Source organism: Pleurodeles waltl, chromosome 6 (genome assembly GCF_031143425.1).
Source record: "Pleurodeles waltl isolate 20211129_DDA chromosome 6, aPleWal1.hap1.20221129, whole genome shotgun sequence".
NCBI classification, from domain to species: Eukaryota; Metazoa; Chordata; class Amphibia; order Caudata; family Salamandridae; genus Pleurodeles; species Pleurodeles waltl.
The window spans coordinates 686,057,397-686,077,165 of NC_090445.1; the positions used below are offsets into that span (position 1 = coordinate 686,057,397).

General features: G+C 41.8%; 1 protein-coding gene across 1 annotated transcript in view; it reads right to left on the reverse strand.

Annotated features, from left to right (window-relative positions):
• Positions 1 to 19,769, reverse strand: part of LHPP (phospholysine phosphohistidine inorganic pyrophosphate phosphatase) — a 175,210-nt gene that overhangs the window by 31,000 nt on the left and 124,441 nt on the right. Inside the window, exon 4 of the mRNA XM_069239130.1 lies at positions 8,604 to 8,667. Coding sequence (XP_069095231.1) covers positions 8,604 to 8,667 — 64 coding nt within the window. The remainder of the gene's footprint in view (positions 1 to 8,603; positions 8,668 to 19,769) is intronic.

Sequence of the window (19,769 nt, forward strand, 5' to 3'; positions counted from 1 at the left end):
AGTGACCTTGAGAGGAACATCCTGGTCTGTGGACTTAACTTGAAATAAAATGTTGCTACTATTGTACGGATTCACACGATTGGAAGATGGTTCTCAGGGAAAGTCTGCGAATTTGATGCAACTTTGGAATCACCCCTTGTCGATGACTGGATGATGCCCCTCTTGCGCGACCTGATGCAATTAAACTAACAAATCAACATAATTAATTGTTTTATATTCGGTATGGACTTTTAGGATTTAGTCAGTTCTCTCTCTGCACCTTTCCTGATGACACTTCTGACTGAACTTTGCTGCTGATCCAGATTGTTTTCTGATGAAGAATCCCTGAATACTGTTCCCTTGGAGAGATGTACCTCTCTCAGCTGATTGCCATCTCCCCTTGACACGTCTATGATGCCGACACTCACTCTTTTTATTTTTCTAGCTAGTATTCTGTAGTCCGAGGTAAAGTTTTTCAAATTATTTTGGTCTCCTTTTGTGCACTGTCTGTCCCCACACATGCATTTCCTAACTTGGTTAGCTGGAGGGACAACCTGTGTCCAGCCCTAAACTTCATACTCTGCTTAATTGAACTTGACAAATGTTGATAAAATCTGACTTGAGTTATATTTCTGTAGCTCAGATAATTTCATTAATGATATGCACGATTCTTCTTGAATGCCTAATTATATTAATGCTAATTCGTTTAGACTTGTTTCGCCGCTTTTGGCAGCCTATGGGGAGTATATATCTTTACAATTTGATTTACACACTGTCTTTATTACACTAACTCTGTGGTTGTAAAATAAAGCTTTGAACTTTATTCCTAATTGGAGTTTTTCTTCTGTGGCTATATTGGTCATGGTGTCTAAATTGTTAGGGTGGTGTTAATGCAAATTTATGTATGGTTCACTACACTTCTTTCTGGTTAAAAGGTTTGTCGACCTCTGTGAATCGTTTGATTCCTGCAAAGGATAAAAACGCACTTGCAAAGGTAACAAGTACTATTTCAGTAAGAACCTATCAGGCACCATATTTACACATTGTGCATGCTAATGCGGTGATTTATATAACTTTCTATTCCTAGTCTGATGCAGTGCTGATCTGATGATGCCTATTTTATCGATTCCTTCATTACCAAGATAACCAGTGGTATGTCAGTGATTACAAGACATTCAAAGTATTTAGGATTTATGTTGCTTATAACCTATGATATGTATTTACAACATGACATATTATTATATATCCTGTGTAGAGTCTCTTTTGTGGTGTATTTATTGTTTCACTGGTGCAAAGGTGTTGTGCAAGCGTTTTACACATTGCTTCTGGCGATAAGCCTGACTGCTCCGCACCAAGCAACCAGGAGGTGAGCACAGGTTATCTTTGGTATGTAACTTACTTGCCCGGACTACAGTGGATGTTTCTGCCTGGCTTAGGTGCATACCCTAGCCAACTAGAATCCCCATTTCTATCAGGTCTGACTCTGGAACCTGATCTACAGTAATTTTATTTGCTCCTCTTTGATTGTGTTTACTAAAGGATTCCAAACTAACCACATCCCTTGAGTGTGCCGTACGGCTATGCCACGGCTGTCATGTGGATGTCTCATGTCCACATTTGTCTGCATTACCTTCCAGTGTTTGCCTCCCTTATAAGTGCTGCCGAGACACCATAAGGTAGGACTTATCCTAAATTTTCTGTTCTTACTTGTTTTCCCTGTACCCACTACTAAAGTTTGGTATTGGCACCAAACCTCGGTGTTGTGAGTCATGAGGGGTGTCCTTCTCATGGCAGAAAGTAGCTTATCAATGAACAGATCGCCCAGCTGTTCTCTATTACTCATATACTGAAGCAGTTAGTACACTGATATTATATATTCCGTTTATAGCAGGGTGCCTAGAGTAAACAGTGGTCTTAGCGTTTCCCCTGATTTTACAGGACTGGCATCTTCTCCTTCAAGAACAACAGGGTATTTTTAGTGATAGTGATAGAAGATTTCAGTGCAGAATATAAACCTTCATTAAATGCCCTTTGTTGTGTTGGACTGGATTTTAAAGATTATTCCTGTACAATTTCTGATCTCTAGATATTTCTCTTCTTCATTGTTAGACGCTTCTTAGCTCTCAACCACCGAATACTCCCATCTGCTGCTCCCTTGAAGATTTTCGGTGCTGAACCCCAACTAAACAGTGTCCAAACACAGCAAAATGCCTCTCCCAGTTTAGTTTCAATGATGTGATGTTACATCCTCTGCAGGCACTATACATTCCTCAGCCACCACCACTAGCAAAATATTGGTGTGCAAACATGAAAACCTCAGAGAATAGCAGAATCTTTATGATCATACTTGTAGTAATCCAAAGTAAAACACTTATATTGCAGTCGCAAGTAAGGTTTATTATCCACCAGAGGCAGCTTAACAACCATTCATCGCCCTTCGTGATAGGTCCTGTCCTCAACTGTCACTCTCTGCTGTCCCCAACATTCCACCTCCCAACGTTCTGTTTACACAGGTAGCATACCACACATCTTTCCTCTTTTTTTTTTTTTAAAACAATACCCACCCCAAAATGTAAACAAAAAAACTACAAGTTGCTACATTTACGATAACTCTTGAAACTGTACATTAATTCAATACAACCATGAGATAAATAACAACAATTTGAAGAAAATAATGGAAATAACATAAGTACTATACATATTCCCTACATTTTAGCTTTACATACATTCTACGATAAATATGATCATCACTTCAATGGAAAGAAATATAGAGAAAGAAAAAAACTATTATTATCCTACTCTAATAAATAACATATTACCAATTACAAAATCCTTAAATTTCTCAGGGAGCTTTAATGTTGGCTTCTAGTGAGATTCCCTTTGCAAGTTCTTGGAACAATTTGGTATCAAATCCGCTTCTGCATCATTACTCAAACAAGAGCCATTACTTTCACTAGGAAGACTATTAGAAACATTGTTCTCCAAATCTAAATGAGTATTTGTGTCACCCTCATTATCCAAACATTCTCTAACTCTTTCCAGGTTCCCCTTAAACATTGATACTCTCCTCAAAATCCACATTTTCCCATCTTCCACTTGCACCACTTAACTGAAAACTTCGACCACTTTCTTAGGTTCTGACCACCTGGGAAAGGCTTTCTGAACTACATTCGGAAGTGTAAACTTTACATACTCCACCTCACTCAACTCTGAATTGGGAATATTTCTTCTCACTCCGGCCACCTTCTTTTGGTGTTTATTCACTTTCTTTCTAACAGCAGAAAAATCTACAAAATGATTGTCTTGTCTCTTCCCTCCCAACCACCAAGGAATATGTTTACATCTACGCTTTCGGACACGTAATAATTCTAAAGGTGAAACCCCAATAACAGAACTGGGAGATGTTCTGGAATGTTAACAGAGTTACCTGTAACGCCTTTCCCCATCACAACCTGCTCTTAACAGCCAACTGAATAGATTCCTTCAGTACTATATTGAACCTTTCGACCTGGCCGTTGGCTTGAGGATGGTAATTAGATACTCTTTTGTGGGTAACACCACATCCAAATAAAAACCATTCAAATTAACTACTGATGAATTGTGGTCCGTTGTTAGACACAATCTCCTCAGGTAACCCTTCTCTACAAAAGATTTTGTCCAAAAATGCAATCACCACCTTGGAATCCACTTTCTCTACCATTTTTGCTTCTGGCCATTTTGAGAAATAATCAATGAAAACAAGAGCAAAAGAAGATTTTCTTGGTACCACCGCAAATGGACCCATTATGTCAATCCCCAGCTTTCTCCAAGGACCAACAGATACCTCAATGTATTCATTTTCCACAACATAAGCTTTAGTAGTTTAATTACTGCCCGCACAAGGAACACGCTCCCTTACCCGTCTGTCTATCATGTCATCCATTTTTGTCCACCAGTAGAAATTTCTAATTCTCCTTTTAGTAGATGACATCCCAAGATGTACCACATAGGCTAGAGTAAACAATTTACGCCACAAAATTTGTGGAGGCACAAATTTGTCACCTCTCAAAATAATTCCCTTATTGACCATTAATTCATCATTGGCTTAAGCTAAATCACCTCTCAATTTCCTTCATCTGATCAACCTTTGATTAGCTATTTACTTACCAATTTTAACACCTCATCTATTTGTAAAGATTCTCTCTACATATCTTCAGAAATTGCACAGAAACATTCACAGGCCACACACTCATCCTTCAAATCCTCAATTGTACAGGCCACATCACATTCACTCACATCTTCAATTTCCAAAGCATCCTTCAAAGGAAAACGTGACATGCAATCGGTGTGGATATTTTCTCTACCTGGAACATACTGTACAATGCACTGATATTCTTGCAATTTTGCAGCTAAACGAGCAAGACGTGCTGTCAAAGTTTCCGCACCCCTGCTGATAACAGGTTTGTGGTCTGTTTCAATTGTAAATTTTGTTCCCCACAAGAATTGTCTGAAATGGTGAACAGCCCACGTACAGGCTAATAACTCTTTTTCAATTACGGCATAATACCTCTCAGATAAATTAAGGGTACACACAACATATGCTACTATCCATTCCTTTCCATTATCCTTTTGCATGAGAACTGCACCCAAACCCACACTACTTGCATCCACAGCCACTACAAAATGTTTACCTACAATGTACGGTTTTAAACAAAGAGCATGAACAATTTTGTTCTTAGTTGAAATGATTCTCATTCAAATTTTACATTTTTCTTCAACAATGCTCGGAGGATCAACTTTTGTAGCATAGTCTTGCACAAATTTTGCATATAACTCTGTCAGTCCCAGAAAGGACACAAGGTGTTCCTTAGAAGTGGCGCAGCAGCATTAACTATTGCTCCCACATGATTTATTTTAGGTTTGATGCCTTCTTCTGAAATTTCATGGCCCAAATAGTCAACAACCTTTCTTTGAAAACAAAATTTTTTCAATCTAACAGCCAAACCCTTCTGCTGTAGCCTTTTTAATACAACATGTAAATTCTTATCATGTTCTTCATATATTTTCCCAAACACTACGATATCATCCAGAAAAGCTACTGCACCAGTGACCCCTTCCAGGGTAATCTTCATTAAGCATTGGAATATCGAAGCAGCACTCACTAAACCAAGAGGCAGTCTCAGAAATTAATACATTCCCTCCAGTGTAATAAAAGCAGTAAGATACTTTGATTCCATCTCCATCTCAATCTGATGGTACGCACTCACTAAATCAATAGGTGGAAATACTGCAGCACCTGCAAGAGTAGAAACCATCTCATGCAGATTAGATAAAGGATGTCTATCAATCCCAATCTCATCATTTAGACTACACAAATCCACGCATAAGCGTACCTCACCAGAACTCTTAACAGAAATCACAACAAGGGATACCCAAGGAGATGATTGAATAGGCTAAATTAATTTATTAAGACATAAGTCATGTAGCATCTCCTTCTATTTGTCAAAGGCACTGACTTTGTGTCTAACAGAAACACCCCCTTCTTTCAAAATAATCTTATGTTTGAGTCCTTGAAATTTCCCTAACTCATCTTTAAACAATTTTAGAAACAAACATTTTAAATTATCCACAAAACCAGAGTTGCCTACCTCTGGTATGATAACCGACACAGCAGGAAAAGCATTGGAATCCAACTTCATTCCCAACTCTTGCTGGTGTGGCCAACCCAGAATGGAATCACCCTTCTTGGCCACGTAAATCTTCACTTAATTTTTAATACTGACCTCTGATCTCATTTACAAACTTGTCAGATTGTTTGATGCCCTTTGCAATATTTATTATAGCACTCAATGAAGTTTCTGTACCAGCCCATAACCTTTTCTGGATTTTTTTAACTTTTTGTTTGCATCATTATTTGATCTCGCAGAATTTGGTCATATGTGATCGCCTCAAATTTGCAAAATCCAGCTAGAGCTCTAAAAGCTGAAACGTAGTCCTCAATATATTTGTCTTATTTTTGAGAACGAGAATACAATTTTAACCTTTCCATCAAAGTATTTATTTTCTTACCAAATCTGTTTTTTTAACCTTTTAACTGCTTGCTCAAAAACATCCATGTCACATATGTTTTCTAAAGGAGAAAGGTTGTTATATTCCTTCAACCCCATTCCTCCCAAACAATGCTTAAATAAGGCAAGTTTCCTTTGAGAAGCACAGCCTATATCTTCTAATACATCCACACATGCTTGAAACACTGGATACCATAGTTCCCATTCCACAAGAAGTTTTCCTGCAGCTTGCAAAAATGGAGGAGGAGCCACAATGAGCTCTTGAGCAAACAGAAAAAAAACATTCTTGTAGTTATAATATATATTTTTAAATTACTTGTTGCAAGTTTACTTCCCAATTCTAAATATCATAGATCATTCAACAAGTAATTCTTGTTAATAGAATTACAGTTTTGGTAACCCAAACCAAAATGGCAGGTAAGTAATCAAATAGTCATGAAACAAAATGGTTGAATTTCATCCAATCCAAGATGGCCGCCATAAATACATCATACACGCAATGAATTATGAGAAAGAAACCAAAAGTATGGAGTTCTAAAAATATTGCCCAAACCAAAATGGCTGCCGTAATTTTCACCTAATTCAAAATGACCACCTTATAAGCATTGTATGCGCAATAAATTGTGGGAAGAAAGTCTCCTTGACGATCTTCTCAAAAGATTGTAGATCCAAAATGGCTGCCGTCAATTTTGCCCAATCCAAAATGCCCCCCATAACAATGTTGAGTGCGCAATGGACTGTGGGAAGTGAATCCTCCACACGATAGGAGAAACAGCAGAAAAACTCCTCCAGTCTATCGCCGGAACAGCTGAAAAACAGCTGATAAAAACATAATTTTGCACAGCCACACCTTCCTGAATTTTCCCTTGGAAATACTGCCTCGCTGGAGTCGCCGCTCCACAACGAGACAAAATGATGATTCTAAACGAACACTGCCTCTGGACTCCCACTCATTGCCAAACGGATGTGGTAATCCAAACGAAAAGACTTAGATTGCGGTCGCAGGTAAGGTTTATCATCCACCAGAGGAAGCATAGCAACCGTTCATTGCCCTTAGTGATCGGTCCTGTCCCCAACAGTCACTCTCTGCCTTCCCCAAAATTCCACCTCCCAACGTTCTGTTTACACAGTTAGAATACCACACAACTGTCCACAATAATGTTTTAAGAGTCCATATAATAGGCTCATGAAAGACAACTTTTTGACTCAGTTCCTCAACCTGATGGAATTCCTTATTCAAACTAGAAGTATCATGAAATTTGTATGAGTGCCCAAGAAAAGTTAACCTTGAGGCACAAAAAAGAATAATGCAGAGTGCATGCCGTTGCTCAGGTTTTTTGGTTCTACATGAATACCATGCATACTCATAGTATTGAGTAAGTGAGAGATGAATAATAAAACTCTACTTTAGTACTGCCTATAATTAAGAAGCCCTATTGAAGAGGCTGATCTCTGATATTATCTTCCCTGAATCAGCTGAATGTCATAGCTACAATGTGAACATCTAGGCCACGTTTTAGAAACTTAACCGACTGCATCTTTTTTATAGATCATGTGCCCACACCATTACAGTACACAAGCACAGAGCAGGGTTAACATTAGAAATTCTAAAATGGTATTTTGCAGAGCGTCACTTTCCTGTGCCGGGAGGATGCCTCTAGGGTTTGATTCTCAGACTAGCTGCATGTCAAGGTTGAACTCATGGTGGGAAGGATGCTTCTTTCTTGTTAGTCGTATCAACTCTGCCAGGATGTGTGCTATCACACATTACTATGTAATGCTTATTGTGATCTGTATGCGTTGTTTGGAACTTTCATTGGTTGATGAGGGTATATTTGCCCATGTCTAGGAATGAACTGTTAGACATCTGGTAGCTGAAGTTAGCTTATGACGTCCTTTCAGCTGGAATAAATAATCAATTCCCAAAGAATTTCCTGTCTAAAAGTATTTATTGAATCACAACAACAGGAACCTCAGAATCGGCCCCTCAATACTATGTACTTAACAATGACTGACTGTGTACCTAATTGGAGACTATAAATTAAAACACAGATCATGGATGACCTTGGTAGTGGATGTTCTGACAAAAGCATTGTAGAGAAACTTCTATCTTGATTGTGACATTTCTACAGTAGGATTCTAAGAAGGCACGGGAGAATGACCTTGCTATCCAAGATCACTTCCTGTCAGAAATTGTTCCAAAGTAGAATTACGATGCTACAATAGTCAGATTGAGTGTTTTTAATGACCAAAACCTCTTAAAAGTGGCAGTACCAAAGAAGTAAAGCTGGCTAACAGCAGCAGGTACTAGCTGTTACACTTGAGTAGAATAGCCATTGCATGAAGAAAATAAAGCAATTATTACTAAATATGTCAACTACTATGCTATCCAACATATGCAGTAACACACTGTCATATTGCTGTACGTTCAGTAACATTGAAGCACGTTGACAATCCCATGTTTCCTGCACAACACGTCCTCTTGTGCACACCTATTCATAGTCAGCTTGGGTCGTACATGAACTCTCTGACACACAAAGTAACAAACCTCCAGTGGAAACCTATATAAGTACATACTTCCAGAGCTTTCATATACACTCCAACATCGAGCTTCAATCCATCTGTTTCTTTATAATAACGCCTGTAAACAGAAAATACATGTCAGTATGAAGAATATTCTATATAAAATACATAACAAGGCGCTAGCAGGAAGATCCGAAATCAGCTTTTTCACTGCTTAATGTGGTCCAGACCATGCACGGCGGAGGACTCCATTCATCTGATACAAATAATGGAGCTCAATGGCGCAATCACCGTGAGATAGAAATATTTAAACTGAACAATGTTCCAGTTCATGGAACTTTTACTTTATGCCATTTTATCTATTGTGGCTAAGTGAACACTATGAAGGCGGAATTTACATTTGAACAGTTTACATCCTGTGAGCTTGAGATATAAAATATCTTTCTTTGGCCTAATGTCAATAGGTTAGTGCCAATATCTGCCAGACTTCATCTGGGCTGAAACTGTACATCATTGATACATACTTTTTAAATCACTTTCTAACAAAGAAATATCCTAAATGGGTGCCATCTGTATATCACAAATAAGAGAGCCTCCAAATCTAAGAAATAAAATATATATATGGGCTCAGGTGGTTTTCAAATTCTTCTTATTAATTTATTTCACAACAATACATTTTCACAGAATTTGCAGTGGGGACACTATTCCTTAGGCTTATTAAATTAGCCAAGCCAACTTGCTCATTTAATCTATGTGTTATCTATATACACATCATTAACATCATTTTAAATATGAAATTGTTATTTGATGATCAGTTTAGAAATCCTGTTATAATGGCACAGCCTCACTTTTTACAGTATACTGGTGCCCCACGTTTTTCTTTTTGGTTTTAGAAAATAGTTAAATCTGTTATAAAGTGTCTCTTTTTGCATGGCCATTTCCATTTTTTGTTGAAAGATGCTGCTGTTTGTTAACCCCTTCTGTGCTGGGGACGTAATGGTTACGTCCACCAGCACAGTGCTCCTGTGCCGAGGACGTAACCATTACGTCCTCGGCATGGAGCTCAGAGGGAGCACTAGCGCTCCCTCCGTGGGCTTCCCTCCTACCCCCAAAGGCAGGGATGGAAGGGGAAGCCCTTCCCCTTCCACCCCCCCAGCCCCCTAGTGACGTCCGATGACGTTCGCACACATTGGCGCGTTGATCTCATCAGAGTGCGATCGGAGGAGAAATGCAAAGCATTTCTCTTCCGATCATGTGATGGGGGCCTGAGAGGCTTCAAAGGGAAGGAAAGGAATTTCCTTCCCTTTGAAGTCTCTCAGAGCAGTTCTGAAATGCCCACTAGACACCAGGGATTCGTTTTGAAAAAAGAAATTGGCATAAGGGGAGCGACCCCTTGGGCAAGGGTCGCTCCCCAGGGAGGCAGATTGGCCTATTGAAACCTCTAGGCACCAGGGATCATTTTTTTATTTTTTTTTTATTTGTGTTTTGTTTTTTTTAGAGGTGGAGAGCGACCCCTTAGGCAAGGGGAGAGCGACCCCTTAGGCAAGGGTCGCTTCACTGGGGGGTGGGAGGGCAAATTTATTTTAGGCCATTTCTGCTCCCCTAGGGGGCAGATCAGCGTATTTCTATTAGGCAGATCTGTCCCCGGGGGGGGGCAGACACCACTTAGGCACAAGGGATTGGTGTGTGTGTGTTTTCTTTAGGGGGCAGCCCCTTGAGTAACCAAGGGGAGAGCAGAAAGCCCACCAGAGACCAGGGAAGATTTTTTTTCCCCCAAAATAAGAGGGTGGGGGTATGGCCATACCACCCCCCCAAAATAAATGGGGCCAAAGCTGTTCTGCTCACCAGTGGGCAGATGGGGCAATTACCCCTGATCCACACCCCGGGGCAGAAAGTCTACTAGATGCCAGATAATTAAAAAATAAATAAATAGTGGGGTGGTGGCTACCAACCAGTATGGACCCCAACTGAAGGTGGTAACAGTCTTTCAGCTCTCCCCAGCACACTAAAACATCTTATCCCATGGCAAGCAATTGGACATTTGATTATTTTGGGTTTTGGTTTTACATTCGGGCAATGAGAGCTTGGCTAACTCTCAAAATCGTCCCACTTGACTTGGAATGGTGAGGGCTGCACTTTATGGACTTTGGGATGCTGCCGTGTAGAAAAATCCACAAGACCTCAACACATCTGAAAACTAAACATCTGGATGATTCCAGGGTGGTATCTTTCACATGCACCCCACACCTTTTTCTTACCCACAATGCCCTGCAAACCTCCAACTTTGATTGAAATCACACATTTTTTCCACATTTTTGTGAATCTGCAGGAATCCACAAAATTCCTACCACCCAGCATTGTCTCATCTATACCGATAAAAATTCTGCTGCACTTGTCAGCCTAAAAATTTTATTTTTTCAAACTGCCCTTTTGGACCCACTTTGGTTCCCCCTCAATTTCAACATGCTTTTGGATCTTCCCTGTCACAAGCACTTGGCCCACCTACACAAATCAGGTATAATTTTTACCGGGAGACTGAGGGGAACGTTGGGTGATATGAAATGTCTCCCGGTGCAGTGATTCCCACACAGAAAGGTCGGAAAAATGTGATTTTCTAGCTAAATTTGAGGTTTACTGAGGATTCTGGGTAGGAAAACATTGGGAGATCCACAAAAGTCACACCTCCCTGGACTCAGGTGTCTATTTTTCCGAAATATCTGGGTTTGGTAGGTTTTCATAGATGGCTGCTGAGCCCAGGACCAAAAACGCAGGTGCCCCCGCAAAAACATGTAGTTTTGTATTTGATAATTTTGCTGTGTCCAGATAGTGTTTTGAGGCATTTCCTTTTGCGGGCAGTAGGCCTACCCACAAAAGTGAGGTACCATTTTTATCGTGAGACTTGGGGGAATGCTGGGTGGAAGGAAATTTGTGGCTCCTCTCACATTCCAGAAAATTCTGTCACCGAAATGAGAGGAAAAAGTGTTTTTTTGTGCACATTTTGAGGTTTGCAAAGGATTCTGGGTAACAGAACCTGGTCAGAGCCCCACAAGTCACCCCATCTTGGATTCCCCTAGGTGTCTAGTTTTTAAAACTGCGCAGGTTTGCTAGGTTTCCCTAGGTGCCGGCTGAGCTAGAGGCCAAAATCCACAGCTAGGCACTTTGCAAAAAACAGCTCTGTTTTCTTTGTGAAAATGTGTTGTGTCCATGTTGTGTTTTGTGGCATTTCCTGTCACGGGCGCTAGGGCCTACCCCCACGAGTGAGGTACCATTTTTATCAGGAGACTTGGGGGAACGCTGGGTGGTAGAAAATTTATGGCTCCTCTCAGATTTCAGAACTTTCTGTCACCGAAATGAGAGGAAAAAGTGTTTTTTTGGCCAACTTTTGAGGTTTGCAAAGGATTCTGGGTAACAGAACCTGGTCAGAGCCCCACAAGTCACCCCATCATGGATTCCCCTAGGTGTCTAGTTTTTAAAACTGCGCAGGTTTGCTAGGTTTCCCTAGGTGCTGGCTGAGCTAGAGGCCAAAATCCACAGCTAGGCACTTTGCAAAAAACAGCTCTGTTTTCTTTGTGAAAATGTGATGTGTCCACGTTGTATTTTGGGGCATTTCCTGTCGCGGGCGCTAAGGCCTACCCCCACAAGTGAGGTACAATTTTTTATTGGGAGACTTGGGGGAACGCTGGGTGTAAGGAAATTTGGGGCTCCTCTCAGATTCCAGAACTTTCTGTCACCGAAATGAGAGAAAAACGTTTTTGTTTGGCCAACATTTGAGGTTTGGAAAGGATTCTGGAAAACAGAACCTGGTCGGAGCCCCACAAGTCACCCCATCTTGGATTCTCCTAGGTGTCTAGTTTTCAAAACTGCACAGGTTTCCTAGGTTTCCATAGGTGCCGGCTGAGCTAGAGGCCAAAATCTACAACTAGGCACTTTGCAAAGAACATGTCAGATTTCAATGTAAAAATGTGATGTGTCCATTTTGTGTTTCCTGTCGTAAGCATTAGGCCTACCCACGCAAGTGAGGTACCATTTTTATCGGGAGACTTGGGGGAACACAGAATATCAACACAAGTGTTATTGCCCCTTGTCGTTCTCTACATTTTTTCCTTCCAATTGTAAGACCGTGTGTAAAAAAGAATCCTATTTGAGAAATGCCCTGTAATTCACATTCTAGTATGGGCACCCCGGAATTCAGAGCTGTGCAAATAACCACTGCTACTCAACACCTTATCTTGTGGCCATTTCAGAAAAACAAAGGTTTTCTTGATACCTATTTTTCTCTTTTTATATTTTTGCAAATTAATTGCTGTATACCCGGTATAGAATGAAAACCCGTTGCAAGGAGCAGCTCACTTATTGGCTCTGTGTCCGTAGGGTTCTTGATGAAACCTACAAGCCCTATATATCCCAACAACCAGAAGAGTCCAGCTGATGTAAGGGTATATTGTTTTCAAAAATCTGACATCGCAGGAAAAAGTTGTAGAGTAATATGTGGAGAAAAATGGCTGTTTTTTCACCTCAATTTTAATATTCTTTTATTTCAGCTGTTATTTTCTGTAGGAAACACTGGTAGGATCTACACAAATGACCCCTTGCTTAATTCAGAATTTTGTCTACTTTTCAGAAAAGTTTAGCTTTCTGGGATCCAGCATTGGGTTCTCACCCTAGAAGGAGGCTGAAAGCACAAAAAAGCACAAAAAATAGTAAAAATGGCGTAAGTCCCAGTAAAATGTCACAATTGTGTTGAATAATTGGGGTTTCTAATTCAAGTCTGCCTGTTCCTGAAAGCTGGGAAGATGGTGAGTTTATCACTGCAAACTCTTTGTTGATGCCATTTTCAGGGAAAAAAACACAAGCCTTAATCTGCAGCCCTTTTTCCCTTTAAAAAAAAAAAAAATGTAATTGTTGCTCTATTTTGGCTAATTTCTTGGTCTCCTTCAGGGGAACTCACAAAGTCTGGGTACCCATAGAATCCCTAGGATGTTGGAGAAAGAGGACGCAAATGTGGCATGGGTAGCTTATGTTGAGAAAAAGTTATGAGGGTCTAGGCGCGAACTGTCCCAAATAGCCAAAAAAAGGCTCGTCACAGGAGGGGAAAAGGCCTGGCAGCGAAGGAGTTTAATCTCTGCACACTTGGTCACTCCTGCCCAGTCCCCGGTGTATCTGTACTGACCCCCTAAAACATGGTAAAATTGCCTAACTCCTAACTGGGATATTTATCTTTCCAGTATGACCATAATATACGGTGCAGGAAATACACTGATTGGCATGGAAAAGTTAATTGTCAAATGTGTACTGCAACACATGTGCATTCCAAAAGAAACATGAATCTATCAAAATAACCCTTTTTGACAGGAAATAAGTCACCCTAATTTGACCTTTTTGCACACAAGGTAGGGAGTCTAGTATTTAAATGTGATGCATGCAAGACTTTATTGTTGGCATATACCTATTTTCACTGTATAAGGCCAGTGGCTGTCCTTTGAGAAAAATAAGGTTCAGCTATCTTTGGTTCAGGACAAGCTACTGACACAATTCAAACACTATGTGTAATGTTTATTACGAATCCAATTCAATGGTGAAGTCAGATTTGAATAAATATTTAGGAACAATGACTTTTAAAATGTTAGACTTTGTCGGCCTGAACCTCCAGTAGACCAATTAGCATTAGTCTTCCATGCTGACCTCTTTCCGTGTTTCCTCTTAATGAGGTGTACAAACTATTCCCAGGCCAGAAACAATGTCTAAGGTCTATGGGATGGAAAATGTGGGTTTGAGAAATGTGGCTCTTATCAGCTCAGGAAGGACAGCTGGAGGGAGTTCAGGAAATTAATTAACTTGAAAGGGACCATGGTGACGTCTGCCCGTTCTTAGTTAAGTTTAAAAGGAGACCAGGGGAAGAGAAGCCTTTTGTTCCCTGATGCCCTCTGTAGCAAGATTGGCACAGATATAGTGGGAGGGGGAGCTGGTCCCAGAACAAGTTTGGTGTAGTTGAGGAGGAAGAGGAGGAGGAGGGGGGACTACTAATGTCCCTAAACACATCCCTGGCTGGCACAGCAGCAAACTTCAAGGGCTTGGATTTGTCTAGAATAGTGCACTGTGGGATGTAAGACAAACAGGATGCGCTGCAAAAGTGGGAAGTGTTGCACCTGGGACTTTTTAATCCTTGGTTAGGGAGTGTTCATGAATCAGCACACTGACTTGTTAGTGAGTCCTACAAAAGTGTCACCTCACCCACAGCTCGTCTGACCACTGTCTGTGACCTGTGTGGAGACCTAAAGTGTAGACCTGTGTGGTGACTTGCTTCCACTTGTACCCAAGACTGAGAACTGGACACTGAGGGGCAGAGTGATGACTTCATGTGTGGCTATTGGGACTGAACAAGCTACAAGAGGCCTTTTTCCTGGCGTGTCCAGATGACCAGTGGCAACTGGACTTGGACTGAATCCTGCTGGTGGCATCTACTGATGTCAGTCCTGGACCTAAGTTATTTTCCTGAGGTTCTAAGAGCCTAGAAGTGATAAACAGAAGCTGCCCAGAAAGTCTGAAAAATTGGCGCTTAGAAAATGTTTGAACTTCATACCTTCGAAGCGACAGGGAGACCTTGCTTCAAATGTGCAATATTTTGAGTGGAATTTGTCAGATACAGCTTCAGGCTTGCTTTGCTGGAGGATTTTGAACTCCATAAAAAAAAACTAATGGCTTGATTTAGATCTTGGTTGATGGGTTACTCTGTCACAAACGCAACGGTTATTCTATCCGCCGTATTATGATTTCCATGGGATATAATGGAATCATAATATTGCAGACGGGATATCAGGCACATTTGCAACAGAGTAACCCTGTCTGCCAAGATGTAAATGAGGCCCAAAGTCCAAAGGTAGAAATCTTGACCAGGCAAAGGTGTAAGAAGTATTCGTCCCAAGTTAGGAATTTGGCAGCCACAAAATTTGCATTTCTTCCATTCTGAGCTTTTTAGCCACACAAATACTTTCACAGGGACCTCGTCTAATAGCTATCTGGCTTCATGAGGACCTTATCGGATACATACTGCAACCTTGCTCCACTGGAGGACTTCAACTTCAATTGTAGAGACTAAGGGCCTGATTTACAACTTGGTGGATGGGTTACTCAGTCACAACAGTGACGGATGTCCCATCCAGAGAAATCTAAATCCCACTGGATATAATGTATCACTTTTGTGACGGAGTGAAATTCTATGTGTTTTTGACCACGACTCCATCTTGGCCACTCACTCCATTTTGTGCTTAGCTTCAGGTGCCGTCACAGTTGTGGCGCAGGGTTTTTTCCACACCAAGCTTGTTTCCTGCACACAACGTATTTGTGTTTTTCCCACCAGCACACAGTGTTCGAACACAACATTGGGGATATGGAAGGTAGGCATGATAAGAGAACATCAGCCGGGGAATGTTTGCATCAAGTAAAAGTATAGCTCCTCAGTCTCTGGAATGCGCATTGGGGCAGAGCCCATTCCTTTGTGTGTTTTCGAAACACATACTGAGTACAGCCAGGGCTTGAATTTCATAACCGAAGGGAGGGGGAGAGTGCAAGTCAGTTTCTCATGGAATGGAAGACAATTTAAGATGGTATCGTTGACTATTGGGTAAGTATACAGCCCCGCCATCTGCCACGTGGCAGAACACCTGGATGGAGTACCTGTCATTCCAGGGGTGCAGTTGTCTCATTATATCGATGTGATGATTCAGGGAGAAACGCAAGAACAGGTGCAAACTCAGTTGGACAGGGTTGTGGATCATTTGCAAAGTAAAGGGTGGGTGATCAATCCAGATAAGACGCAAGGACCCTCTCAAAATGTGGAATCAGTGGTAGAGAGCTGTTGCTGCAGGCAAGACAAAAGATACTAGAACTTTCCACACCCCATAATAAAGAGGAGACTCAGCAATTTATTGGGTTGCTTGGTGTTTGGAAACATCATATCCCTCACTTGAGTCAGATTTTGGCCCTTTTGTACAACGTGACTCGAAAGAAGCATGAGGTTAAATGGGGAGCAGTGTGTGTTTGAATTGGCAAAGGATGCGATTCAACAGGCGTTAGACTTACAGCCAGTACAGGAAGGAGACACTGAGTTACATGTAACCATTCAGGGGCAACATGCAAATTGAAGTATGTGGCAAAAACAGGGAAGAAAGTGGGTGCCCCTGGGTTTCTGGGCCAAAAAGCTACAAGATGATGGAGAGCGATATGCTCCCTTTGAGAAAAAATTACTAGCGTGCTTCTGGGCTCTAGTGGAGACTGAGCAAATGACCTCAGGGCATTAAGTGATTCTGAGACCTGAGATCCTGATAATGCAGCGGGTGATGAGTTCCCCTAAAACTCACCAAAAAGGACATGCACAGGAAGCTAGCATCATTAAGTGGAAATGGTACATACAGGACAGGGCCCGAGTGGGACCAGCAGGAACAGCAGTCCTGCATGAACAGGTGGCACAGGCCCCTGTGCAGGATAATGAGATGGTGCAAGAGGTGCCAGAGGTAAAAGAGTTACCCGCGAGGTGGGGTGAGCCATTTGAATCCTTGTCCCCTGAGGATAGGAGCATGTTTGGTTCACAGATGGTTCAGCCAAGTATGTGGGGGCCAAAAGACATTGGAAGGCAATGTTGTATAATCCAGTAACCCAGGATTGTATGCTGTATATCAGGAATTAAAACAGTAACTTCCTGGGACATTTATACAGCTTATTGGTTGATTGCCAATGGGCTAGCCACCTTGCTTCCCAAATGGCATGCACATATACTTGGAATTTACTTGCCAGTTGTGTGGGGCAAAGAATTATGGCAGGAACATTGGGAAATGCTAGAGTAGGGTATCATTACTGTATATCATGTAGATGCCCATTGCCCCACTGATTCCCTAGAACAATGGTTCAATTCCTTTGCAGATGACAAAGCCAAAATCTCAGAGGCAGAAGTGGCAACGCAGGATTCCGATTTGGTTGGGATAGCTAAATGGGTGCATAAAAAGTGGACACCTGGGAAGGAAGGCCACTAACAGGTGGGCAGGGATTAGAGGGATGCACATTCGCCTCAATATGATTATAACTGTCATAATGCAGTGTCCTATTTGTCGATATAGACAGAGATCTGTCCTGCAAACTGTCAGAGGTCAGTTGGGGAGTGGGAAGTTGCCAGGACAGATACGGCAAATCGATTACATTGGGCCACTACTGAGTAGTCGCGTGTGTCAATACGTCTGCATGGTGGTGGATACTTATTCTGGATATCTGATTGCGTTTCCATGTAAACGTGCTACTCAATTCAACACCATCCAACTGCAAGTCCAGAGTGACAATGGGTCACATTTTAAAGGTAAAATGGTGCAACACTATTGTTCAAAACACAATACTGAGTGGATTTATCATATTCATATTACCCACAAGCTGCAGGATTGAGAGAATGAACGGTTTACTAAAAATCCAATTGCAAAAACTAGCGCACAGTACTCTGAGAAATTGGAGAGATCATTTGAATGAGGCCTTGTTGATACTTAATAATAGACCCTTAACAAATGCAGAAACACCATTAATGCAAATGTTAACCCCTGCATTACAGATACAACCCCATGTTGCAACAACTACTATCAAGTATTGGGAGACAAAAACAGGAGCCTTAGCTCCCTACCGAGCCACACCAGAATCTGCAGGTTTTGATTTGCATGCATTGAACATGTACCGATTGAAACCAAGAGACATGGCACTTATTGAACAGGTGTTGGAATACAAATTACCGCCAGCATTTTGGATTGATTACTCCTCGATCTGGGTTGGCATTCAAAGGTATTTGTTGGACCTGGCCCTTTTTGCAGGGTCATCTCCAAACCTTTTGCCTCCTTCCTCCTATTTTTCCTGACCTGTTTTTGTTGGCTTTAGAACTCTGAGCACTTTACCCCTGCTAACCAGTGCTAAAGTTTATATGCTTTCTGTGTAAATTGTCCGGTTGATTGGTTTATTCATGATTGGCATATTTGATTTACTAGTAAGTCCCTAGTAAAGTGCACTAGAGGTGCCCACGGCCTGTAAATCAAACGCTACAAGACCTAACCTTTTCCTACATATAAGACACCCCTAAGGTAGGCCCTAGGTAGCCCCATGGGCAGGGTGCAGTGTACGGGTAAGGTAGGGCTAATGTGTTTTATAAGTTTTATAAGTCCTGACAGTGAACTACTGCCAAATTCGTTTTTCACTGTTGCAAGGTCTATCTCTCTCATAGGTTAACCTGAGGGCTGCCTTTAAACATGATTAAAGCGCAGATTCCCTTTGGGAGCAGATAAACATGTGGAGTTTAGGACCTCTGAACTCACAATTTAAAAATACATATTTTAGTAAAGTTGGTTTTGATATTGTGTGTTTGAAACTGCCACTTTTAGAAAGTGGGCATTTTCTTGCTTGAACTAGATTTGTGACTCTGCCTGTTTGTGGATTCCCTGTCTGGGTTAGTTTGACAGTTGGGCTGTTTGCACCTCTCTACAGACAGTGACACAAAGGGGGCTGGGGTGTAGCCTGCATATTCTGATGAGCCATCTGTGCTAGGAGGGAGGTGAGGAGTGGTCACTCGCACCTGAAAGGGCTGTGCCTGCCCTCACACAATGCAGTCTCCAACCCCCTGGTGTGTGTCTGAGGCCTTGCCTGGGCAGGGCAGGATTTCACAAACAAGTGAGACTTTTCTTTGAAGTAAGCCTACTTCATAGGCCAAAATGGGTATAAGAAGGGCACCCAAAACCACAGACTTTAGACACTTCTTGGGGTAGACACTCTACCTCACAGACACTTCTGGACAAGAAACCTGCTGGTGAAGAATCCCCGAACCAGACCTGCCAAGAGGAACTGCCTGGCTGCCCAAAGGACTCACCTGAACTTCTTTTCTGAAAAGGCCTGCTGCCTCACTGCTCTCTGGCTGTGCTGAGAAGTGCGCTCCAAGGGCTTGGATAGAGCTTGCCTCCTGTTCCCTGAAGTCTCAGAACCAAAGACTTCACTCCTGCAGCTGGACACATTGTGCGGCAAAAATTAGACGCACAGTCTGCTGAAAATGACGCACAGCCTGCCCTGCGGTGAGAAATTCACCACACGCCAAACCGGAATGATGCAGCCCGACTTCGCAAGGAGAAGATAGACGCAGTGCCTGTGTTGTGACCGGAACTTTGACGCACAGCCCACCAGATTGACGCACAGCCGACCCGGGACGACGCA